At 34.0% G+C, this 27,474-nt stretch overlaps 1 protein-coding gene across 1 annotated transcript; it reads left to right on the forward strand.

Annotated features, from left to right (window-relative positions):
* The first annotated feature begins 1,185 nt into the window (after nt 1-1,185).
* LOC131842808 (trafficking protein particle complex subunit 12-like) lies at nt 1,186-21,336 on the forward strand. Its single transcript, XM_059191375.1, has 11 exons — nt 1,186-1,379; nt 1,468-1,721; nt 1,967-2,047; nt 2,852-2,932; nt 5,636-5,816; nt 14,745-14,902; nt 16,051-16,194; nt 17,358-17,504; nt 18,644-18,810; nt 19,324-19,447; nt 20,643-21,336. The coding sequence occupies exons 1-11, from the start codon at nt 1,250-1,252 to the stop codon at nt 20,889-20,891; spliced, it is 1,716 nt and encodes a 571-aa protein (XP_059047358.1). The 5' UTR covers nt 1,186-1,249; the 3' UTR covers nt 20,892-21,336.
* Nucleotides 21,337-27,474: the final 6,138 nt, after the last annotated feature.

The following is a 27,474-nucleotide window of genomic DNA, read 5'->3' on the forward strand; positions in this document are numbered from 1 at the left end:
TAACCAATTATTTATTACTTTTTAATTATTAACCATCACTAAATAAGGCGAAAGAATACTAAACTAACATTCGACCAAATATACAAAAATGGATGATTAACTTGAGGCATGAATATTTAATGTAAGTGGACATGCAGATTGCGGAATCGATGAGATAATGAATTGAGCACACCTGTTAAAATATGCTTTAACCGCTATTGGAAATTGCTGATAAGAGTTTTATTAAAATCTATAAACCCGTAGGTCTTGTTATTGTACTGATTGATAGGAAAAATTGACAGTAGATTAAGAGATGAATGAATGATAATGGCAACCATAGATAGTATTACCAGGTCTCAACCTGCGTTTCTCCCATAAATTATTGTGTGCCTACACTTGTAATATTTTTGTTTACCCTTGATACCCTTCCATTAGTTTACGTCTCCACTGACATAGATTTAAGTTAAGTATAAAATCAGTCTATTATAGATATTAATAGGCCATGTAGCACACTACCAATAAACTTAATAATGTCTAATAAATAGTACAATCATTTTACCGGTATTCTCACTACCTACATACTACATTAAATAATATACTATGTAGCGCCACCTCATCACAACATACATAACGCTACAGTGATGAGAATAACTACTGTACTACAATTATATTCCTTATTGCACTTCTCTATCCATATGTTAATAAAGGACGACTTATCCCTAAAAATGATCTTTTATAGTCAACCCAATACAACGTGTATAAGAAATGTTAAGTGAGTCTAAATGTGAAATAACAGTTTTAAAAAATATTTTAAAATATAACATAATAAACAATTAAACTTTAAACAAAAACTAAAGATAACTTTTTGGTTGGTTTTAATGAAAATTTCTACGTAATAAAACAAGTCATTTCCCATTTTAGTAATGTGGTTCTATGTTTTTTTTTACTTTGATGAGTTTAAGATAACTTCTATAAGACAACTTTTTCTTTGTGTTTTTTAGATCTGCATTTACATGCTGAGGAAAATCTGTGTAATTTTTTATTATTTTTCCTACATCATTCCGATTTCTTTACCACATCCACACATAATTTGGGGGAAACAATCGGGCATCACTGGCCATAGATTACTGAAGCCACAGATAAGAAATATATTCGCGAATGATATTAATGCCAATCATCATTTTATTCATTCAGTTGTCAATTCAAGTTACGATGAGGTAATCGCGTCACAACACATAAATAAATAAATAATCACTGAGAATATAAGAATATGGATAATAAGCCGTCATTGAGCCATTATTTTGGCGATATGCAAGTGGTGCCCGCGTCTCAGTTTTTCGATGAAATTGGTACGTCACCGTCGGACATGATACAAAGCGTTTATTTAGGAGGAAGCGATGGTAATGTTTTGGATCAATATTTTTTTTGTTATTGTTTACTTATGTTTAAATCTAAATAATTACTATATTTAATCACTGTAATCTATAGGTGACATGGTAACATCAAACCAAGTCTTTCCTCAACCAATGACGACCTCTTTCAACCAACAAAATACGCAAGATGTTACTTTTTCGAGTGTTTTGGCAACTGTCAGCGGATCTGCTTCCGTGCCAGCAACGAGCCTGCCTGATCCATCAACGTTCTTTGATACAATAGGTCCAGAACCACAAATAGGACCTACTAAAAATAACATGACGAGTACAGCTCTCCTTACAGATGCCATGGAGGCTCTGAGTATAAAGGTATTTTTTTGTGTTCCAATTTTAAATTGTCATTTTTTTTTATGTACAACTATTGACTGATGCAACTGCCTGTGTTAATGGTATACACTGGTTAGTGATATACCAGTGTAATTCTAGGGTAGCAGAATACAGATTTAGCCTCTTTGGAATTTACTACAATAATTTTTTAAAAGTGTACAGAATGAGACAAAGGCATAAAAATTAAGAGCATATAAAGGGTAACTTTTTTTCAATTTTTGTTCTAGAACCAACCAGTTGATAAAGAAGCAGATAGACGAAGGGATGCATGGATTCCTAATGATGAGGCCAAGAAGACACTGATGAAGGTTTGGGAAATTCATATACAGTCTTAGGGGGTTAATACACTATCAAGTTACTACAATATATTGTTTATAGGATCAATTTATAATAAATACTTCTGGGAAGAGTCAGCTCTTGCAATGCGCAATGCTCCAAATACAGAGCTAAATGTGAAAATGTGATATACTCTATTTGACATCTTTACATAGTATAAAACAGTCTCCGTAGTTGTCTGTTCTCTTATATCTTTTAAATTATGCAACAGATTTTAATGCCGTTTTCAGCTATAGATAGGTCAATAATTAAATAATTGAAGAGCAAGGTTTATATGTATAATATATGCATGTTATAGTATAGAACAGGCAGAGAAATTCAAAGGTTTGTAATCCATCCGAGCAAGGATTGGTGTAATAACTGTACTTTATCTATACATATAAATAAATGTGGAGTGTCTGTAATATCGAAATAATTGTTTTTTACTATATGCATATGAATATAAATATGATACATACACCAAAATAACATATTTTACAATTTTTGTCTGGTTGTCTGTTTGTTCTGGCTAATCTCTGAAATGGCTGGACCGATTTTGACAGGTAGCTGATGTAATAAGGAGTAACTTAGACTACTTTTATTTTAGAAAAATAAAGTTAAATTCCATGCGGATGAAGTCACGGGTATAGCTTGTAAATGATAAAATACATTCACTTTTTCTTACTTCCTACTCTCTTTACTTACTTATCTGATAATTATCTTACTACAGTTGTCTCAATGGCCATCTCTGTTTCACCTAATGTAGCCACCAACCAACTTGCAATATTTTCTTCCAGGCCCAGTCTTCACCTAAAGGCTCATTCTTTCCTGAAAGAGAGGTTCTAACAATGCCAGGGTTAGTGCTTGAAGAGGAACTTGTAAGTAAAATTAATTATTTATAGAATCATGATAAGATGCTTCATTTAAATAGTTCTTGGAATTTTGTGGATGATGTTAGGATGAGCATGAGGTCAGGTCAATCGGGAATTTATCCTGATGATTTCCACTGAAACCGCATGGAGGTCAATCTGATTTTACCATACATTGCTAGCTATGGGGTTGAAGTGGAAACGCCGCTTCACATCCTATGTGGTTGTAGCCCACTCATGCATAAACGAAATATCTCCTTTGGAAAGTTTACACTCTTTCCCGAGGAGATAAAAACCATCGCTCCTAAGAATATCCTTTATTCTTGTCCCTGACGGGTCTAGGTAGCGAACTTTGTAAAAGGGCGAGCACAATAGATATATATAGGTCGCAGTGCTACAGGTGCTACAAACATCTGACAAAAGCCCAAACAACCCAATAAAAAAAATATAGCTCTGGGGTTTTATTCCACATTAGTAACAATCCTCTTTCCCCCACCAGCATTAGAGTTCTCCAATAAATCTATACAATAAAACTAGGCAAATTTTTTATGGATGATAATGGAATGTCTCACCCACCTACGCTAACGGTATACGCTGGCGGGGCACCAAACGACGATGTTAAGGTGACGAGATCAGGTCGGTTAGCCCATCGTGACAAATTCACCAGGAATTTATCATGATAGTTTCCAGGGGCAACCACGAGATCTATTTTTTTGGGGATTATAATGAAATGTTGCACCCGCATGTGCTAACGGTTTACGCTGGCGGGGCACCAGTGGAGGATGATAAGATGAATATGAAGGTCAGGTCAGTTAGCCCATCGTGACAAATCCACCAAGAATCATGATAGTTTCCACGGGGAACCGCGTGCAGATCAACCTGACATGGTACATTGCTAGCAATGCAGTTATCAATCCACATTACCAACAATCCCCTTTCCTACCGGCCAATAGCATTAGAGTAGTCTAAAAAATCCATTGAAATAGAAATAGAAATAATCTTTATTCAAATAAACTCATTACAAGCACTTTTGAATAGTCATATTTTGATTCTACCACTCATTCGGAATGCAGATTCATCACAAGGAGAATGAGCAAGAAACTTGTGTGTTACTCTTTTGAATAGATGTTTTTATTTTATATAATAATTACAGTATAACGAGTAATCCTTATCATATTTATATCCATTATTATCCTCATAGCTGGTGGTAACTCTATTCTCTCTTTGAATTTAAAAATGAATCTGTATTATTGTATATATATACTAGCTGTCACGGAAAACGTTGTTTTGCCTTAAAATAAAAAAAGAATTAGGGGTGGACTACCCCTAACATTTAGGGGGATGAAAAATAGATGTTGGTCGATTCTCAGACTTATTCAATACGCTCACAAAATTTCATGAGAATCGGTCAAGCCGTTTCGGAGGAGTATGGGAACGAAAACTGTGACACGAGAATTTTATATATAAGATAATATTTATTTGAAAAGAATACTCGTTGAATTTCTTGTCAGTTCTCATCTCGAAGTCATTCCGAACTGACGTTAAATTTGACATATCATATCATATCTGTAATAGACTTAAATGAATAAAGATATTTGGATTTTGAACTATATTAAAACTAGGCAGATGCATTGCACGAGGTAGTGAAGTACCTAGGAGTGAGCGCTGCCGCCAGTCGGGGCGTAGGTTGGTGATTAAATATATATAAGGAAAAAGGGTTGTAAGGGGTTGAAAGAGATGAGAGGTTGTATGGAAGTATCGTCACTTTTAAAGCTAGAAACCTGAAACTTTTTTATTTGTTTTTTTATTGGGTTAGATTATTAAATATTTTTCATTATATGGTCAAGGTCATATTAATATAATTGGGCGACTATCACACTCCTCCGCGCGCACAATTATGGTAAAAATGGATTCAAAGGTTTTACTTCACGTATTAATATACAGAAAGTGCCACCAGGAGGCTGCGTTTCTGAGACGAGACTGACTACTTTAGTAGTCTCTGCTTTATTGACCAATAAAATCTAAATATATATAACTCAAAGGTGACTGACGTAGCGATCTATCAACGCACAGCCCAAACCACTGGACGGATCGGCTGAAATTTGGCATGCAGGTAGATGTTATGACGTAGGCATCCGCTAAGAAAGGATTTTGATAAATTCCACCCCTAAGGGGATAAATTAACGCGAGCGAAGCCGCCGGCAAATGCTAGGATGGTATAAAAGGTGGAATTGATGCTATAACAGAAAGTGCCAAGATAATTGACAGCTCTACATGCTGAATGGGCCAAATGAGATGCTAAGTGTGGAGAATAGAGTCCATATTACATTGCATTGCGTTGCATTACATTCACAACTAGGCAGATGCTTGCACGAGGTAGTTTTTTTTCCGTATGATAATAACATGGTGCACCCGCCTGCGCTAACGATTTACGCTGGCGGGGTACCAGTGGCGGATGATAAGATGAGCATGAGGTCAGGTCAGTTAGCCCATCGTGATAAATTCACCTGGAATTTATCACGATGGTTTCCAGGGAGAACCGCGTGGAGGTCGACCTGACATGGTACATTGCTAGCAATGGGAATTACTAGTTCCCAATACTAACAATCCGAACGCAATGCTGAACGGGCCAAATGAGAGTCTAAGTGTGGAGAATAGAGTCCATTTTACATTGCATTGCGTTGCTTTACATTATATTACATTCACAACTAGGCAGATGCATTGCACGAGGTGGCAGTGAAGTACCTAGGAGTGAGTGCTGCGGGCAGCCGGGGCGTAGTCCGAGCAGAACACGTGAGCCGAGACGAGGCCGGCCTCAGGGAGCTCCTCAGAACTGGGTACTTGCGCGCCGCTATCAACCACACCGCTGTACTGATCACCGCTATCGGACAAGGTAATTTTTTTTCATCCGTATTAATATTCTAAAAGTAATAAAGTATACAAGTTCTGTCTGTCTGTCTTTCACGCCAAAACTATTGAACCGATTGAAATACATTTTATACTAGTTGTACCCGCGACTTCGTCCGCGTGGAATTTACCTTTATTTTTCTAAAATAAAACTAGTTTATGTTACTCCTTATTACATCAGCTACCTGCCAAAAAAGGTCCCGTCCAAATCGGTCCAGCCATTTCAGAGATTAGCCGCAACAAAGAGAAAGACAGACAAACAGAAAAAAATTGTAAAAAATGTTATTTTGGTATTTGGACCATATTTATATTCATATGCATGTAGTAAGAAACGGTTATTTCAATATTACAAACAGACATTCCTATTTTATTTATATGTATAGATTAATTTTAATATCATTCATATATATATGTATATATATATATGTATGTTAGACTGTAAGGTATTTATAATATGGGCCATTAGTAGTCTAAATGAAATAAATAATAAATAAATGAAATTTGGTACAAAAATAGTCCCCGACAAAGGACAAAGGTTTTTCATGTACACATCCTGTGTACCCACTCATGCATAAACGTAATATCTCCTTTGGAAAGTTTACACTTTATACTGAGGAGATAAAAACCATCGCTCCTAAGAACATCCTTCAATTCTTGTACCTGACGGGTCTAAGTAGCGAACTTTGAAAAAGGCGAGCACAATAGATCTACGTACGTCGCAGCGCTACAGGTGCAAGCACCTGACAATAGCCCAAACAAACCAAGGAGACAAAGGCGTGTTAATCCCTTTAAACTTTTTCTTTTTAATTTAAGTTTATTGTTTTTTAAGACAATTATTTTTACGACCGTCCAAAGTAGTAAATTTTTTATTTTATTTATTCATTTCAATATTACAACACCATTACAGTATATCCAAATCGGTGTTGCAACTTAGTACAGTATACATATATATATATGAATTTACAACATAACATATTTTATTACATAATATAAACATTATAAAAATTCTAGATACTTTTGAATGGCTTCTGTGATTTTCGGCAGACTACAATCAAAAATATCAATATCATTTCTGATATTGTTTAGTATCTCTAAAGCACGGCTTACAGGTGAATATTTTTGTGAATTGATCCTGGCTACCGGAATACTGAATGAAACGGGATGACGGCGCGCGCCCAAGTAACCATTGGGTACCCATAGCTGAATTTGCTCTAATATTTCTGGGTGATGCACCCACCCTCGTAGTACACTAACTACATATTTTACGAGAGAGAGATCTCTTCTCACCGCTATTCATCCAAATATAAAATATTAAGTTATCGCTATTAAAAATTAAGGCTTGATGAAGGGTGAAAATTTCTAGTTATAACATGAACTATCTGCGAGTGAAAATCCAGTCAAAATTAATCCAGCCGTTTCAAAGATTATCAAGAACAAACAGACAGACAATTTTTTTTATATAATTATTGTATATACCTACTTTCATACGCATTTAGTAAAAAGCAGAGTCTCCTATACAAATCGATCCAGCCGTTTCAAAAAATAGCAAGAACAAACAGACAGTTTGTTCTTGCTATTTTTATATATACCTACTTTCATACGCATTTACTAAAAAGCAGACAGACAAAAATTGTAAGAAATGTTATTTTGGTGTATGAACCGTATTTATATTCATATGCATGTAGTAAAAACGGTTATTTCAATATTACAAACAGACACTCCAATTTTATTTATATGTATAGATTATAGATATATTTAGTAGGCACTTTTAAATGCATCATTAAAGTGAATAACACGAAACAAAAATAATAAAAAGTCGACTGTACTCTAAAACGTTTTGTCTTTTGTTTCTGTCGACTGTAGGTTTTAAGAAAAAACTTAAAAAAAAAAAGTTATAAAACCTACCAATTAAATGAATAATTTATAGTAACAAGTAATAATATAAAAAAAAATATATAAAAAATACATCTATTAAAAAGAGCAACACACAAGTTTCTTGCTCATTCTTCTTGTGATGAATCTGCATTCCGAATGAGTGGTAGAATCAAAATATGACTATTCAAAAGTGCTTGTAATGTATTTGAATAAAGATTATTTCTATTTCTATTTCTATTTCTATTTCTAATAATAATAGTGTTATTGAGGCCGCAGCTAGTCGACTAACTGCAGCCCTTTCAAGAGAAATATATTTTTTATACAGTGTAACCATTTTATACAAGGAGAAATCCACTGGATACTTTATACTGTGTGCACAACACAAATATATCGACTTTTAGGACAACATAGTGACATCTATTAGGAAACTATTGAAATTTATAAATATTAATAAATATGAGGGTAGTCTACATATAAACATCGGCCTCGTTGGTATAGCGCACTCACACCGCTTTACTTCCTACTTTGATTGTGATATTTTGACAGTAATAATGAAGTTTCAAATAGATATAATCTTTATTAAAATAAACTTAATATAGACACTTTTGAATAGTCATATTTTTTTTATTCTCCAACTCATTCGGAACGCAGGCTCATCACAAGAAGAATGAGCAAGAAACTTGCGTGTTGCTCTTTGAAATAAGTGTTGTTCAACGTTACATTTTTAAAATTTTGTGTGAATTGAATAGTGTGTCATTTTTTATAGATGTATTTATAAAAACTATTTAATTGTTCGTGCATTATTAAATATTTCTCGTAGTGTACTAGTAAAGAAGCTTGCGAAGTGTTTTTTTAAACATTTTTAATTTTTGTGTGAATTCGATAGTGTCAATTTTTTTTTATATATTTATAAAGACGTTATTTAATTGTTCGTGTTATAGAATTGGATAATATATGGCAGTTTAGTATTGTTTATTTAAAACATTTTTAATATGAACACCGTAAGTGTATTCTTTATATTTATTAGTACAACTTATTCACTATTAATTTATATTTTGATTGCGAATAGAATAGTTAATTATTTACTAACTAACGGCCACGCGTTGTTGTAGCTAAGGTTCTTGAATAAAATAATATTGCGACTATAAATTGAGATGTAAGCTATCCTATCTTTCAAGTTGGATCAAATTGCACACAATGTGCAAATCAAATTTGCAATCATTTCAGTAGTTTAGGGAGTCCATTGCGGACAAACGACGTGACACGTAAGTTTATATATAAAGACTAGCTGTACTCGCGTCTTCGTCCGCGTGGAATTTAACTTTATTTTTCTAGAATAAAAGTAGCCTAAGTTACTCCTCATTACACCAGCTACCTGGCAAATCGTTTATACTGTGTTTTTTGAGCAAATAAATTATTATTATTATTAAAAAAAGTGCCGTCAAAATCGGTCAAGCCATTTCAGATATTAGCCAGAACAAACAGACCGACAGACAGGCAAAAATTGTAAAAAATGTTATTTTGGTATATGTACCGTATTCATATTCATATGCATGTAGTAAAAACGGTTATTTCAATATTACAAACAGACATTCCAATTTTATTTATATGTTTATATGTATAGAGTATAGATCGACTAATATTTGTGTAACTGCATTTGTTTTTCGGTCTATTCTAATGTTGGCAGCTGGCCTTTACAGCTTCACTACAAAAACGAGGGCAAGTGCAGATGGCACTCTAATCCCGGGGTAATATCGATCGTTAGAATGGGACAGGGGGCCGATCCCCTCGTAGTCCCCTCCTACAACATGCAGTTTTTACATTATTAAAATATCAATGACGTTGCATCTTTACCTACTACTGTAGAGCTGATGTCAGCTAGCTAGGTATTAGGGCTGCATGTTTTGTTATTATTGTATTTTGTGTACCAATTTTGAACCGAAGAAACTAATTGGCGTCAGGGAAAGTTGTAGAACATAACTTGTTGACCTCGGTGGTCTAGCGGTCTAGCACACCGCTTTACGACCGATGGTCGCGGGTTCGATGCTTCACGGCACAAACATTTGTATTCATGTATGATTGTTTGTATCGGTCTGGGTGTTTTCTATGTATATATGTATGTATTTACAAAATAATGTATCTAAGGGGTCCAACAGTTGTCCAGTACCAATAACACAGGCTTTGCTTAGCTTGGGATTAACTATGTATATATGTATGTATTTAAAAAAAAATCAATGTAAATATATCAGTTATCTAGTACCCATAACACGAGCTTTAGCTAGTTTAACTTGGGCCTAGATGGCGCTGTGTGAATTGTCCTAAGATTATTATTATTACCATATAGTCCAGTAAAATTTTAAATTAAACATGATGTGACCAGTTTTGGCGCAATATATAAAAAGAAGTCTGCAATACGTTAATAATAATATCAGAAAGAAATTTTGATTTAAGTTAACGGGAAAGGGAAGAAAAAGTTAAAAAAAGTTGAAAAACGCCTTTTTTTAAAATAACTCGATAACGGTAAGGAATATGAAAAATTGTTTTAAATAAAAGTTGTACAGAAAAAAAACCTTCACAAAACAGGTCCTGTTCATTTTTCATTATTTCCCTTTCTGACTGACTCTGTATATACGTCTGTTCCGAACCGATACGATATTGAAACCTTCAAGAAAAGAGATTATTCCTTTTTAAAAGGCCGACAACGTACTTGCAATTACCCTGGTGTTGCGGGTGCTCATGGGCGGCGGTAATTATTTACCATCAGGTGAGCCGTAAGCTCGTTTGTCTCCTGTGCTATAAAATATATATATATATTGTTACTAGCTGTACCCGCGACTTCGTCCGCGTAAATAATGAAAAAATATTTAACTCAATTAACACAATATAAGTCAAATAAATAAGTTTCATCATTTTAGCTTAAAAAATGATAAATAATAAAAATAAATATTTAATCAATAGGCTAAAAATAAATTTCAAGCTTCTAGCTTTAAACATGACGATACATCTATATGACCTTGGATCTACCCTTTCAATCCTCTTGCAACCCTTTTTCACATTAAAAAGTAACCTATGTCCTTTCTCAGGATCTAGTCTATCTATGTCTGTTTCAAATTTCAATTTAAATCTGTTCAATATTTTTGGCGTGTAAGCGAGACAAACAGACAGACGAAGTTACTTTCACATGTATAATATCAGTAGGGTATTTAATAAACTAACTCTAAAAAGACAAAGAAAAAAGTTTAATCGTTCTAGCTTCCACAACCACACAAACAGCAAATTTCCACAATAACTTTCATTCCCTATTTTATTTTACTACCCCCCCTCCCCCTAAGAGTAAAAATTTTACAAACATTGAATGTCTAAAAATGAGTCTCAAACTTCTAGTTTTAAAAAATGACGATTCTTCCATACAGCGTACCATTGCAACCCCCTTACAATCCTTTTTTCACATTCAAAAGTACCCTATATTCTTTGTCCGGGTGTAAACTAACTGTGTTTAAATTTTTTAAATTTCATTTAAATTTTTGTTTTGTTTTGGAGCGTAAGACTGACAGAAAGACAATCAGACTTACTTTCACAGTTATAACATTAATGGGGTATTTAAAAATCTACCCCAAAAGAACCAATGAAAATAGTTTCATCGTTCTAGTTTCAAAAATTACGAATTTACATAATAACTATCATCCCCTATTTTATTTTGCCCCCTTAAGGGTAATTTTTTTACAAACAATGAATGTCATATTTATTTATATTTAATCAACAGCCTCAAAAATAAGTTTCAAGCCTCTAGCTTAAAAAATGACGATTTTACATAAAAATTTGCATCCCTTATTTTATTTTACCCCCTTAAGGGTAATTTTTTACAAACATTGAATGTCATTTTTATTTATATTTAATCAACAGTCTCAATAATCAGTTTCAAGCTTCTAGCTTCAAAAATGACGTGTTTACATAAAAACTTGCATCCCCTATTTTATTTTACCCCCTTAAGGGTAATTTTTTACAAACATTGAATGTCATTTTTATTTATATTTAATCAACAGTCTCAAAAATAAGTTTCAAGCTTCTTTTTCGCATTAAAAAGTAGCCTATGTCCGTTCTCAGGGTCTAGACTATCTGTATACCAAATTTCATTCAAATCGGTTCAGTAGTTTTGGCGTGAAAGCGAGACAGACAGACAGAGTTACTTTCGCATTTATAATATTAGTTTTTGTCGCAGCACAAAAATATATTTTTATCGTTTCCGTACAAATAGTAATTTTACAGTATTAATCTACAAACCAACATTTTGTTTCTTACAATCAGCTAAATAATTTAAATAGTTTCATAATATATGACACAATGAAAAGGTCATTTATTTTATAAAAAAGACAGTTAGTTTTTATTTTAGTGAAAAATAAGAAAATTCTATTTTGATACAACAACCATATATTTATTAATACCTATACTTTATTAATTTTGTGTTAATGCTTTTTAAATAAACACCCACACATTATTTCTGTATAACCTACAAAAATGGGTAAATAATTTAATTTCGTACAGTACCACACCACAACATTCTTTAAAAAATGTAAATAATAGAATGTGAAGAAATTGTGATTGTTATTAAGTTTTTTTTAATAAGTTCGTCGGAACAGAGAAACAACATTTGACATTTATTATTATTTGACATTTGACATTGACTTTAATTTTTGTAATTTATATTGTAAAACTTTAAGTTGGGCTAAACAGGACTTGTATCCAGAGCCGTAAAACAAATTAATAAAAAAAATGGCCAAATTTGTCTCGCAATCGGCCAATTTCAAGTTTAAAGAAAAAACACATACACACGATATACGATTTTATCATAAAAAAGTGTCAAAAAACAATATTTTCGCTAAACGTCAACGTCATGTTTCCGGCAAGATCTTTCGTTTTACATTATGTTATCTGTGGTTTTGTTCTCTGTGATGGATACCTTATTGGCGCATACGCACGCGATGTTTTGATTGGTTGTTAGCTAGTGAAATGAAAAGATGGCGAATGGCGCAAAACCACGCGAAGTGTTGATTGGTTGTTAGATAGTGAAATGAAAAGATGACGAATAAGTATTCAACCGCATAAAGATAACCTTGTATTTCCATTTTGAACCCCTTACAACCCTTTTTACGCATTAAAAAGTAGCCTATGTCCTTCCTCGGCGTCTAGACTATCTGCGTACTAAATTTCATTTAAATCGGTTCAGTAGTTTTGGCGTAAAAGCGAGACAGACAGACAGACAGAGTTACTTTCGCATTTATAATATTAGTAAGGATATTTAATCAACAGTCTCAACAATAAGATTCAAGCTTCTAGCTTCAAAAATGACGTGTTTACATAAAAACTTGCATCCCCTATTTTATTTTACCCCCTTAAGGGTAATTTTTTTACAAACAATGAATGTCATATGTATTTATATTTAATCAACAGTCTCAACAATAAGTTTAAGCTTCTAGCTTCAAAAATGACGAATCTACATAAAAACTTGCATCCCCTATTTTATTTTACCCCCTTAAGGGTAATTTTTTACAAACATTGAATGTCATTTTTATTTATATTTAATCAACAGTCTCAAAAATAAGTTTCAAGCTTCTAGCTTCAAAAATGACGATTCTTCCATACAATCTTTCATCCCCCCTTTTAACCCCTTACAACCCTTTTTTCGCATTAAAAAGTAGCCTATGTCCGTTCTCAGGGTCTAGACTATCTGTATACCAAATTTCATTCAAATCGGTTCAGTAGTTTTGGCGTGAAAGCGAGACAGACAGACAGAGTTACTTTCGCATTTATAATATTAGTTTTTGTCGCAACACAAAAATATATTTTTATCGTTTCCGTACAAATAGTAATTTTACAGTATTAATCTACAAACCAACATTTTCTTTCTTACAATCAGCTAAATAATTTAAATAGTTCCATAATATATGGCACAATGAAAAGGTCATTTATTTTATAAAAAAGACAGTTAGTTTTTATTTTAGTGAAAAATAAGAAAATTCTATTTTGATACAACAACCATATATTTATTAATACCTATACTTTATTAATTTTGTGTTAATGCTTTTTAAATAAACACCCACACATTATTTCTGTATAACCTACAAAAATGGGTAAATAATTTAATTTCGGATAGTGCCACACCACAACATTCTTTAAAAAAATGTAAATACCTAATAAAATTTGAAGAAATTGTGATTGTTATTAAGTTTTTTTTTTAAGTTGTTCAGAACAGGGAAACAACGTTTGACATTTATTATTATTTAACATTGGACATTGACTTTAATTTTTGTAATTTATATTGTAAAACTTTAAGTTAGGCTAAACTGGGCTTGTATCCAGAGCCGTAAAACAAATTAATAAAAAAATCGCCAAATTTTTCTCACAATCGGCCAATTTCAGGTTTAAAGAAAAAAGACATACACACGATATACGATTTTATCATAAAAAAGTGTCAAAAAACAATATTTTCACTAAACGTCAACGTCATGTTTCCGGCAAGATCTTTCGTTTTACATTATGTTATCTGTGGTTTTGTTCTCTGTGATGGATACCTTATTGGCGCAAACGCACGCGATGAGTTGATTGGTTGTTAGCTAGTGAAATGAAAAGATGGCGAATAGCGCAAACGCACGCGATGTGTTGATTGGTTGTTAGATAGTGAAATGAAAAGATGACGAATAAGGATTCAACCGCATAAAGATAACCTTGTATTTCCATTTTGAACCCCTTACAACCCTTTTTACGCATTAAAAAGTAGCCTATGTCCTTCCTCGGCGTCTAGACTATCTGCGTACTAAATTTCATTTAAATCGGTTCAGTAGTTTTGGCGTGAAAGCGAGACAGACAGACAGACAGACAGAGTTACTTTCGCATTTATAATATTAATATAAGTAAGGATTAGTAAGGATGAACTACCGGAACGCTAACGCCCCTGTCTTAAGGAGGTATGCGTTGACCGACTTTTTAAAATATTGTTTATGAGTTCTAATAAATATTTTTGTTGTATTACGCGTTTTATTAGGCGTCGGCCGTATGCATCGCCCCACAAAGCATACGCCCCGCTCACTGCAGCTGTGGCTCACAAGATTCTCCGTGATGCTCAGGATCCGGCTGAATGAGCCACTGCTCAAGGAGGCCGAGCCGTTTGGTGATTTCAATAAACCGGACATGTTTTATCAGGTAACTAATTGTATTTATTCTAAAGTAGACTTTATATGTATTTTAATTAGGTGTTATTTTGAAGTTCATTTCATTATTAAATGGGTTTATATTATTTTGTTTATCGGCCTCGGTGGTCTAGCGGTTTAGCATACCGTTTTACTTCCGATGGTCGCGGGTTCGATTCCTCGCACGGTGTAAACATTGTATTCATGAGTATGATTATTTGTATCGATCTGAGTGTTTTCTATTTATATTATATATGTATTTAAAAAAAAAACTTTAAATATCAGTTAACCCATAACAAGCTTTTTGCCTTGGGACTAGATGGAGTTGTGTAAAAAAAAAATATTTATGATATGGCTATATATTATGGTAAAAAATGTGTTATTTCGGAGATACAACATTCCAAGGATATATTTACAAAAAATGTGCTGAAGGTTCTATATCAGTTGTCTAGTACACATAATGCGAGCTCTGCTTAGCTTGGGTCTAGATGGCGCTGTGATCAATTGACCAGATTTATTATTATACTAGCAGACCCGGCCACGCGTTGCTGTGGCTAACAGTTTCCTTATATATAAAAACTAGCTTTCACCCGCGGCTACGCTCGCGTTAATTTATCCCCTTAGGGGTGAAATTTATCATAATGCTTTCTTAGGGGATGCCTACGTCATAGTAGCATTATGCATGCAAAGTCTCAGCCCGATCGGTTTAAAATGGACAAAGTTTTATACAAATTTTCATCCCCTATTTTAACCACTTGGGGGAGGAATTAATCAAAATGCTTTTTTAGCGGATGCCTGTCATAACATCTACCTGCATGCCAAATTTCAGCCCGATCCGTCCAGTTGTTTGGGCTGTGCGTTGATAGATCACTACGTCAGTCACCTTAGTTATATATATTTAGATAATTTGCAATAAAATAATATTGCGACTATAAATTGAGATGTAAGCTATCCTATCTTTCAAGTTGGATCACATTGCACACAATGTGCAAATCAAATTTGCAATCGTTTCAGTAGTTTAGGAGTCCATCACGGACAAACAACGTGACACGTAATTTTTATATATAAGGATTACCAAAATTAACTTTGTATAAAATCTACAGGTATTGTAAGTATATACTAGTTTTAAACATAAAATATGAATACTATATAAATTTCCAGTTCTACCCGGATACCTACGAGAATCGAACGGGTACCCTCGTGCCGTTCTCATTGCGCCTACTGATTGCTGAGCTGCCGTGGCACACTGGCAAACCGGAAGTGTCTGTGGATAGATTGTATGCGATGCTGGATATCGTACAACAGGTAAATTAAATCTAATATATGTAATTCTCGTGATACAATGTACCCCTCCGATCGATCTCCCGTCCAATTCAAATGGGAATCGATATTACGACGGCCCGAGCCGAGGTTCGAACTCCTAGTGCTGCCTTCAGACTAAAGTCGTATCCGTCCGTATGGCCTTCAGCCGCTCCATAAGTCCTTCCGCGGGTTTGGAGTGCCATCTGCGCTCGCCCGCTAAGGTCCGGTGAAGCTGTAAAGGCCAGCTGCGGCCAACAGCATAGAGTAGTACGAAAAAAAAGATACAATTTATTTATTATATTAATATATATATATTTATTCAATTATATATACAATTATAGATTAGATACAATACTCCTCCGAAACCGATTTTTATGAAATTTTATATGCATTTTCATACCCCTAAATGATAAAGGTTATATAGCTCTACCATTGAATTTTTATTTTTTGTACAATTTCTTTTTATACATTATCTTTATTTTATTTTTTTTATACATTTAGGCATTAAAAAATACATACAACCCCAAATCTTCACCCTTCTACCATCAATCCCTATTTTTAATAACGATTTTAATTTATATGGCAAAACTACGTATGCGGAGGCAGCAAGTTATCTATACTAATGACGGTCTCGGTGGTGTAGTGGTTTAGGATACCGCCTTCCTTTCCGATGGTCGCAGGTTTGATTCCTCGCGCGAAACAAACAATGGTATTCATTAGTATCATTGTTTTTATCGGTCTGGGTGTTTTCTATGTATATTATGTATGCATTTAAGAAAATGTTTCCATGTATATCAATTGTCTGATTTTGATGAAAATTTACAGTAATACAGCCACATCTGAATAGCACATCTATACATATAAATAAAATTGATGTGTCCGTTTGTAATATTGAAATAACCGTTTTTTACTACATGTATATGAATATAAATACGGTGCATACACCAAAATAACATTTTTTACAATTTTTGTCTATCTATTTGTTCCGGCTAATCTCTGAAATGACTGGACCGATTTTAACGGAACTTTTTTTGGTAGATAGCGATAATAAGGAGTAACTTACTACTTTTATTTTAGAAAAATTCTCTAATTAACTTTTTTGTTAATATCCACGCGGACGAAGTCGCGAGTACAGCTAGTTTTTAAATACAATATCATGTTCACAGATGTTATCAAACCTACGTAATGGGAAAACAGAGGACGGCACAGCCTTCATATCGTCAGATCAGGACCGCAATGAATCCTTACGATTGTGGACCGGCCGGGAGACCAGGATCCTGCATTCCATAGTCAACTGCTGTATCATGCTTAAAGTGAGTCAACATTTTTTAGTATTTAAATAAATAAATAAATAAATAACCCTGGACAATTAACACAGCGCCATGTAGTCCCACTGTAAGCAGAACTTGTGTTATGGGTACTAAACAACTGATATAAACCACTGGACGGATCGGGCTGAAATTTGGCATGCAGGTAGATGTTATGATGTAGGCATCCGCTAAGAAAGGATTTTGATTAATTCAACCCCCAAGGGGATAAAATAGGGGTTGAAAGTTTGTATGAAAGATTGTCAATTTTAAACCGATCGGACTGAGACTTTGCATGCATAAATCTACTATAACGTAGGCATTCCCTAAGAAAGGATTTTGATAAATTCCACCCCTAAGGGAATAAATTAACGTGAGCGAAGCCGCGGTCCAAAGATAGTTTCTTTTATAAATACATAGAAAACACCCAGACCGATACAAACAATCTAGTAACCATAACACAAGCTCTGCTTGGGACTAGATGGCGCTGTGTGAAACCACATTCATGGTGAACGAGTGCTGCTTGTAGACTGGTTTGCTCTATTCACTACGACTGATTTAATCTTATATTATTATTTAATCAGTTGATTGTGTACTTAATATTTTGACTGTAATAAATTAGTGCTAGTTGGTAGTTTTTATTAACACATTTTAACTTAAAAATGTAATGTAGAACAATTACTTTAAAAAGAGCAACACACAAGTTTCTTGCTCATTCTTGTGATGAGACAGCTTGCGGAATGAGCGGTAGATTAAAAGAAAAATTATGACAGTGCTTAAATTAGAGTTTATTTGAATAAAAGTATTTTCTATTCTATTCTTGTGTTATTTATTAATTAACTAGCTACTCAGCCCAGCGTCGCACGGCTGTACATGTATTATATATAAACCTTCCTCTTGAATCACTCTATCTATTAATAAAAACCGCTTCAAAATCCGTTGCGTATTTTTAAAGATTTAAGCATACATAGGGACAGACAGCGACAGCGACAGCGACTTTGTTTTACACTATGTAATGATTTATTTATTAAAACTTTGATGCAAAAATACAAAAATAAAGGTGCATATAACGGACTTAACACCATAAGACCATGTTCTAGTTGTCTGTTAGTTTCGTTTGACATTATCCTTGTTTCTTCTTTCAGGACTACCGTCAAGCTGCTAAAGTACTAATATCCTTGCAGCAGCAGGCCACGTCGTCGGTACAGAAACGGGCGGTCACCAGTGCCTTGTGTAGACTGTGGCTCTTGGCTGGGCATGTGGACGCGGCGCTAGTGTATCAGGGACAGTCGAGGGAGATCAGGCATCATTTGTTAGTGTCTTTACCCGCTTAAATTACAATAAAAAATTATAGCGGTTATTTAAAAAATGTATCGTATGTATTTATATCAGTTGTCGAATAATACATGCTTTGTTGAGCGTGGGACTAGATGTAGCTGTATGAATTGTCCTAACATGTTATATTTTATTATTATACTAGCTGTGCCCGCGGTTTAATCCGCGAGAAATTTATAACCTATATGTTATTCAGGCCTATGTCCAGCAGTGGGCTGATGATGATGATGTTATTCTGGTGTATAAGCTATATTATTGTAAAATTTCATCAAAATTCGTTCAGTATCTTTTGCCTGAAAGAGTAATAAACATCCATTCATACTAAGAAACTTTCGAGTTTATTATAGAAGTAAGATTTATATCGAATCAAGTTGTATGATGAGCACAAAGGACAGCTTTGTGCCCATCGTCCTACACAAAGGAAGATCTAAAAAATGCGACCGAATGCGCAAAAATAATCTGGTACACTCATGACGGTGTTTTTTTTCAGATGCCCAACTCCTGATGTGCGGGAGTATGTAGACCTGGGTTTGATCGACATCGCCTACGGCAAGTACCAAGATGCTTACACCAATTTCGCCAGAGCTGCAGATCAGGAACCCACTAATATCATGGTAAGTGTGACTGGGCGGTACCACAACTTCTATATTATATTCTATATGTATATACTTACCACCTCTCCACTATTCCTTCAAGTCTTTCAAAGGTTGACTGGAAGAAATACCTCATTTGGGATAAATCCACCATAGTACAACTTATTTTTTAAGATTGTTGTATCCTTAGTTATTTTTAATGTACTGTACGATAAAACAAATGTTACAAACAAAGAAAGAAACTATATATTGTACTAACTTTTGCTCGCGGCTTCGGTCGGGTTAATTTATCCCCTTAGGGGTGGAATTTATCAAAATCCTTTCATAGGGGATGCCTACGTTATAGTAGATTTATGCATGCAAAGTCTCAGCCCGATCGGTTTAAAATTGACAAAGATTCATACAAACTTTCATCCCCTTGGGGGTAGAATTAATCAAAATTCTTTTGTTTGCGGATGTCTATGTCATAACATTATCTAAATAGTTTTAAAATGATTTATAATACTTCTGTCTAAATTTTTGTTTAAACAAAAAAATAATAATTTAAATAAATTTAAAAATTTTAATTTAAATTGTTTTTAAAAATGTACATTTTGAATTGTGCCATTTTTCTAATTAACCGACGATATTTTCTATTTATATGTTTACTACAAGCTACGTACAAATAATTATTTAAATAAAAAATATATTGTGGTTGTTATCTCAGTTAGAAACTAGATGGCGTTGTATGCACTGAAATAATAATAATAATAAATATTACCCCCGTAAAAATGGAGATATATAAAACATATATAAAAGAATAATAATCATCTTTATTTGTCTCAAACAAAAACTAATACAATTGTTGCCCATACAATAATAAAATTGAAAAGTAATGAAGTAGACAAAACGGTCTATAACTCAGTGAGGGCCGTGAGTCCACCCTCGCTGCTATTCTGTTATAGCCTTTATCAGTAAATGAATACAATAAGAGATTGACGACGACGATAGCACGTTAAGTTCTAAGCTATTACAAACACAGTAAACATAAAAATTGGTAATAACTTAACAAGATTACAAACTAACAAAAATGTACAATAACAAACTTAAAAAATATATTTACTGCATTAATGGATCACAATGGCGAACGGTTGCTGTTGAATGTAACGCTGTTTATCTTCGTACTAGACGGCGGTGTGTATTTCCTATGGTTATAATTTTTATTATATACTTTCAGGTGGCCAACAATATATCTATATGTTTATTATACATGGGGCGGCTCAAGGAAGCGATCGCGGTACTCCAGAAAGCTATAAATTCGGACCCAGAACGCGGCCTTAACGAGAGTCTACTAATCAATCTCTGCACTTTATACGAACTGGAGTCGTCGAAAACCCACGAGAAGAAACTACATTTACTGAACATGCTGTGCAAATATAAGAGTGATACAATGCCAAATGTATTAGAGTGTTTGAAACTCAACTGATGTAACCCAAGACTGAAATAAAATATATATAAGAATGATGTGAATTCAGATTTGATTTGATAATCCATTTAACCAATTTCCTTGTGGTCGAGCGATCTGTTCAAATTAAAAAAACTTTTATTCATGTAGGACATTTTAGCCGTTTATGAACGTAAATTTTTTTCCTACCGTATATAAAATATAATATATAAGAACTAGCTACTCGCCCCGGCTTTATATATATAATACATATACATGGGGGGTAAGGGTATTGTTAGTAACGTGGATTGATAACCCCATCGCTAGCAATGTACCATGTCAGGTCGACCTCCACGCGGTTCCCCCTGGAAGCCATCGTGTTAAATTCCTGGTGAATTTGTCACGATGGGCCAACTGACCTGACCTCATGCACATCTTATCATCCTCCACTGGTGCCCCGCCAGCGTAGACCGTTAGCGCAGGCGGGTGGACCATGTCATTATCATATACAAAAAAAAATACATATACATGTATTATATACATAAACCTTCCTCTTGAATCAGTGTCTATTAAAAAAACCGCTTCAAAATCCGTTACGTAGTTTTAAAGATTTAAGCATACATAAGGACAGACAGCGACAGCGACTTTATTTTATACTATGTAATGAAATTAATTAATAATGTAATATACATTCAATTACATATTATAATATTATAAACGAAAGTTTGTGAGTATGGATGTTTGTAACTCTTTCACGCAAAACTACTGAACGGATTTTGATGAAACTACTTATGCATTAGAATATCAAATAGGCTATATTTTATATTGAAACTAGCTGTCCCGGCAAACGTTGTTTAGACTTACAATAAAAAAAAATTTTTGGTGGATGAAAAATAGATGTTGGCCGATTCTCAGACCTACTCAATACGCTCACAAAATTTGATGAGAATCGGTCAAGCCGTTTCGGAGGAGTGTGGGAACGAAAACTGACACGAGAATTTTATATATAAGATTTAACGCGGATGAAATCGCTGGCACCCGTACCTAAAAAATATAGGTATATGAAGTGTATTTGGTAACCACTGCGAACGAAGTCGCGGGCACAGCTAGTATATAAATATATATATACTATATACCTATAGGTAATCAGTAATATTATCCAATATTATAGATATATTAATAAATAAGCATAGATATAGATATATAATGATTAGATAACTGTATTTTTAGTAATCTTATCCAATTTAAGTAATGTTATCCTATAATTAAATGATCTATATATATTCCAATAACAATCTTATTATATCTTTAACTAGCTGTGCCCGCGGTTTCACTCGCGTGACTTTTAAAGCCCCTTATTCTGATATATAAGCTATTTTTTCAATTTTCAATCCACTAAGTCGTTTTTGCGTGAAACGGCAACAAACATCCAGCCATACTCACAAACTCTCGCGTTTATATTAGTTAGATATATGAATTGTTTTATTACTGCTGAGATACTAATTCTGTATCATAAAGACTGAATCTGTATAGAAGATTTATGAAAAAAAAAAACTATAATATGGCTGCCAATTACCATGCTTAGTACAGAACAGAAAAGCAAATCTTACTCCGCTGTTTTGCAAAATAAGCCTATTATATGTGTATTTAAAAAAATAATTTAGTATTTGCTAGCTACTATGTGCTATATATGCGAATGCGCCTTAATTTTATTCTCTGTGTATATTAGATCTCTAGTAGCCTGTGTTAATACACAAGCTCTGCTTAACCTGTGACTAGATGGCGCTGGGTAAATTGACCTGGGTTGTTGTTGATGGTTGGGTTGTTATTTGTTGAAGGGTGCTAGTACCCATTATCGCAAGCTCTGTTTAACTTGTGACTAGATGGCGCTGTGTAAATTGACCTGGGTTGTTGTTTGATGTCATTTGTTGTTGATGGTTGGGCTGTTATTTGTTAAGGTGAAAATCAAACTACAATCATATAGCATTACTTGTTATAATTACCAAAAATTGCCGTCCAAACTTTTCTGTATATTGTAATATTGTGAGATACAATCGTCATTATAAGGAACGTTTATGGACGTGCGTTATTTTGGAAAAGAGTGTAATACTGGACTCGATACGTGCGATTACACTTGATTGCACAAAATTTTATTCATTTTATCATTGAAAAATAGATTCACATAACAAAAATTGTTCTAACTCCCATTGGGTTTGCAGTGATATTGCTTAACCTCGCATCTGCAAGCCAATTTTTGGACTCGGACACTGAGAAGTCCTGTAATTGATCTCACAGATGAGGCGTCAATGTCATTTTGATAGTTAAGGAACTCTCCACACAGTATAGATTTGTCTATTATTTTCAAAAATAAAAAAAATATATAGTCTGTTAAACAGGAGTCCAAAACCTTAACAAATAGTATAATTGTATTTATTATTGGTATTTGAGCATAGCCTAGTATGTAGTCATAGATAAAATGTTACGTAAGTTTTACGAAATAAATTTAATTCTTATTCTGTATTTTATGACCTGTAAAGTTCATGCATCAAGGCGTGATGTTGTTATCTTTAAACATACAGGCATGCAATGATTTCTAGATCTTTCAAAGTAATATCAAACGAAAGGCGGAAATGGATTGTTAGTAATGTGGTTAGTCCACATGACTTCTTGCTAGCAATGTACCATGTCAATCAGGTCAACGAGCTTCCCCCCTGGAAATCATGATAAATTCCTAGTGAATTTGTCACGATGAGCTGATATGACCTCATGTTCGCCTTATCACCTCCACTCGTGACCGGCCAGTGTATACCGTAAGCGCAGAAGGGTGCACCATTCCATTAGACAAATATACAATAAAAAAAAAACTGTATATTTTTTATATGAACAAACGAGCAAGCATGAACTTTAAGGTCATAACAATACAACTCCAAATTGATTAGTAGAAATAAAAATATATATTCCCAAGCAATAAAATTACTAGTATATATTTTTATGTTGACAAATCTACACTGACGAACCTCACTTAACTAGGATTTACAATAAACACTGCAATTTTGCCATTGATGGGTACAGACTTCGGTACTGATATGGTAAGGACTTGTTAGCGATAGGCCGCGAAATTTTGTACGAAATCTAAAATGAATACAGATAAATAATTTTTTTCATTACAAACATGTTTAGTGTGTTTATTTAAAACACTAATTATCATGTTTTTTACTAGCTGTGTCCGCGGTTTCTTATATTTACAGCCTATGTTATTCTAATGTATCTTACTAATATTATAAACGCGGAAGTTTGCGAGTGGATGGACGAATGTTTGTTACTCTTTTACGCAAAAACTACTGAATGTATTTTAACGAAACATTATAATAACATAGCTTATACATCAGAATTACAAATAGGCTATAAATTTCACGCGAATGAAACGATCATAGCTAGTAATTCAAGAGGAAGGTTTATATGTATGAATATATATAAATATGCAATCCTAGACTATTATGACCTCATATTTAGTCATTAATCCAACAGTACCAGTACTAAAATCCATAGCATCAAACTCCCAAAGACTAGTTCATAATTCAATTGATTCACCTAAATACACAACCATCATTACTCTTTGATTCAATAAAAAGTGCCATATTGAAAAAAACCCATGTTAAATATGTAATACAATCAGGGGCCATCCGTAATTATGTCACAAGTTAAAAAATGTGACATTGTCATCACCCATTTGAGTCTTCGATGTCATATATTAAGTAAAGTGTGACATTGTAATCTAGGACCCCTCTCTCAGCCTTCTAGCCTTAGATTTTGTGACAACGTATTTCAATTTAAATATTAAAACACGATTTTTTAGGAATTCAAACGTCAGAGGGGAAATGGGACTCCTTGCTGTGTGGGGGGAAAGGGGACTACTGGCTGAGTGGGGGGAGGGACTTATGGCTGAGTCGAGGAAGGGGAGGGGATAAAAATGACTGAAATCGCTGTAACATAAGTTATGGATAGCCCCTTACAAGTTCATATTAACTATTTGATACTCAACTCACTATTATACATCTGTTTTTTTATGAGTAACCTTTACGTGTACTCACGAGATAATAATGTGAAGGAAATATCCTACATATTATCTTGACCATACCCGATTCGTAAAATGATTCACTTCACATAGACAAACAGTTAATAGTCCCTACATTTTAACCTACTTCAAAAAAGGGTGTTCATGCTATGTGTTTTTATGTATGTTCAATATGTAGAAGATTTTTAATCTTTTAATTGGAAATAAATTTAATTTTATGCCGTTAGTCCAAAGGATATATTTCTGTTGGTTATATGAAATGAATCATAATAAGTGACTATTTTAAAGCCCTCTTATAAGACTTAATCAGACGGTTCATTATAGGATTGTTAAGTGATTGATATATGCAATACAATTTATAGTATTTATGTACGTATCTGGTAGAATGGTTTATATAGGATTGTACGTATTAAAAAAAAAAATTTGTCCACTAATATAAGTAAAATTTTTGGTGTGGACCACCCTTGTCACTTAGGAGTCTGAAAAATAATTAACATCCTAATCTTAACTGAATCTACGCACAAAATTTCATAAGAATAGGCCAAGCCGTGTGTGAATATGTTATAAGCACTGTAACACGACAATTTTATATAATAGATTCTGCACGCTAATGTACGAAACAGCTTAACCGATTTCAGTGCAGTCTTCAAATTTATCAAGAAGGCGATCCGCAAAATGAGCCATTTTAATAAACCAATGAGATTCTTTCAACAATTGTCATAGAGAGATCAGCAATTCATATAAACACGCCCACTTTACGGATTCTATAAAAAGTAATATGTGCTGGGACACAAAGAAGTGAAACTTCAACGGATAACGCGATATATTATGTACACAGGGCCGTCTTTCACCTATTAGGGGTCTGGGCACGTTAGGATAATGGGGCCTATGACTATAGTAATAAAGCACTACTGTGTTAAAATAGACAAAATCATTTTTGAACCCGTTTCTTTAGGGATGTACTACCTTCAAAACAAACCAGACAAAAATAATTTCAAAAAGTCGTTATGTGATGGATTTAAGTTCTTGCTAGACATTTATAAAAAAATTAACAAAAACGAACAAATTGCCAAATGGAAAGAGTATAGTAGCTGTCGGTTATCGTTTGGTAACGGAGTAGGGACCGGACTAGACTAGGGACCGCAATTCATCGCGGGCCCCTGGGCACGTGCCCAGTGTTACCGTAACGCTTTTTCGTGACCGAAAAACCCTAATAGGGGTGTATTAGGGTTTTTCGATCTATATAAAACTACATGTATTGCTAATATTAATCATTTTAGATCCTATTATGAACAATTCAAAACGGCCATTTTGGAATTCCAGTTCTTTTTTATTCCTGTTTCATTACCGATTGGACTATCTCTTTACATCTTTGTGATGCTATATTCACAGCTGATAGCACGTCTGCTCTTGAAACCCAATCAGAAGATTCAAAACTGTAAATCACTCCAAAACTGTAAGTCACGGCTGGTGTTTACAGTACCGAACGGTATGGAGACGAGTGTATAAGGCACTCCAAAACCGCGGAAGGACTTATAGAGCGGGTAAAGGCCAACTCCAGCCAGATACGACTTTAGTCTGAGGGCACCGCTCGGGGTTCAAACCTCGCCTCAGGCCGTCGTAATTGGACAGGGGGTTTATGGCATTGCATTTTTTAATAATCTTTTATTATATGAGGTCAATTTATTTATTTAGACCTGATAGTCTAAAAAGAGTATATAATACTGTAAAAAAATGTGATGAAAAAGGGTAATGGCAACCCCCAAAAGAAACAATGTATCACAAAAGATATCTTATTATCTATGACTAATAAAAATCGTTGCCTCGCGTTTATTTCTTTTTTTTCTCTACGGTATATGACATCGGAAGAAAAAAGAATTGGTATAGGAAATACAATCAACTATTAGAAACAATCGAACAGTCATTTAAAAAAAATTGTCTATAGTTAAATTAATATCACGATATAGTGTTATTTCGGTGCTATAAAAAAAAAGGACAGAGTCGCAATTTTTTTATAGTTTGTGCTTTAAAAAAACAAATTAAGAACAAGACTCACACGTTTTGAAAAATGATTTTTGTTATAGTATAGGAGGTAAACGACATTTCACCTGATGGTAAGTGATTATCGCCGCCCACGAGCACCCGCAACACCAGGGGAATTACAAGTGCGTTGCTGGTCTGTTAAGAAGGAATAAGCTCTTTTCTTGAATGTTTCAATACCGCTAAATATATATCTATTTGATAGACATTGCTCATTGAGTGCTTTTCTTTAAAACCTAAATTTGATCGAAAAATCCAACCATTGAAGTTTCCATCAACGAGATCATAGAGTAAGGTTAGGAGGGAAGCGGAAGAGGGATGGGGAGAACATAACGGTTATTTAGCACCACTGTCCATACCGTATTAATTAAAAAAACACTTATTAAAGTTGGTATTAACAAGATTGTAATTGATTGTAAACTCTGGGGGTAGAGGGAGAGAGGAGAGGGGTTTCGGGGTAGAGGGAGAGAGGAGGGAGGACGGGGGGACAAAACAGTCATTTCACAACAC

Source organism: Achroia grisella, unplaced genomic scaffold, assembly GCF_030625045.1.
Source record: "Achroia grisella isolate CSIRO2021 unplaced genomic scaffold, CSIRO_AGI_Agris_v1 utg2506, whole genome shotgun sequence".
In the NCBI taxonomy this organism is placed as follows: Eukaryota; Metazoa; Arthropoda; class Insecta; order Lepidoptera; family Pyralidae; genus Achroia; species Achroia grisella.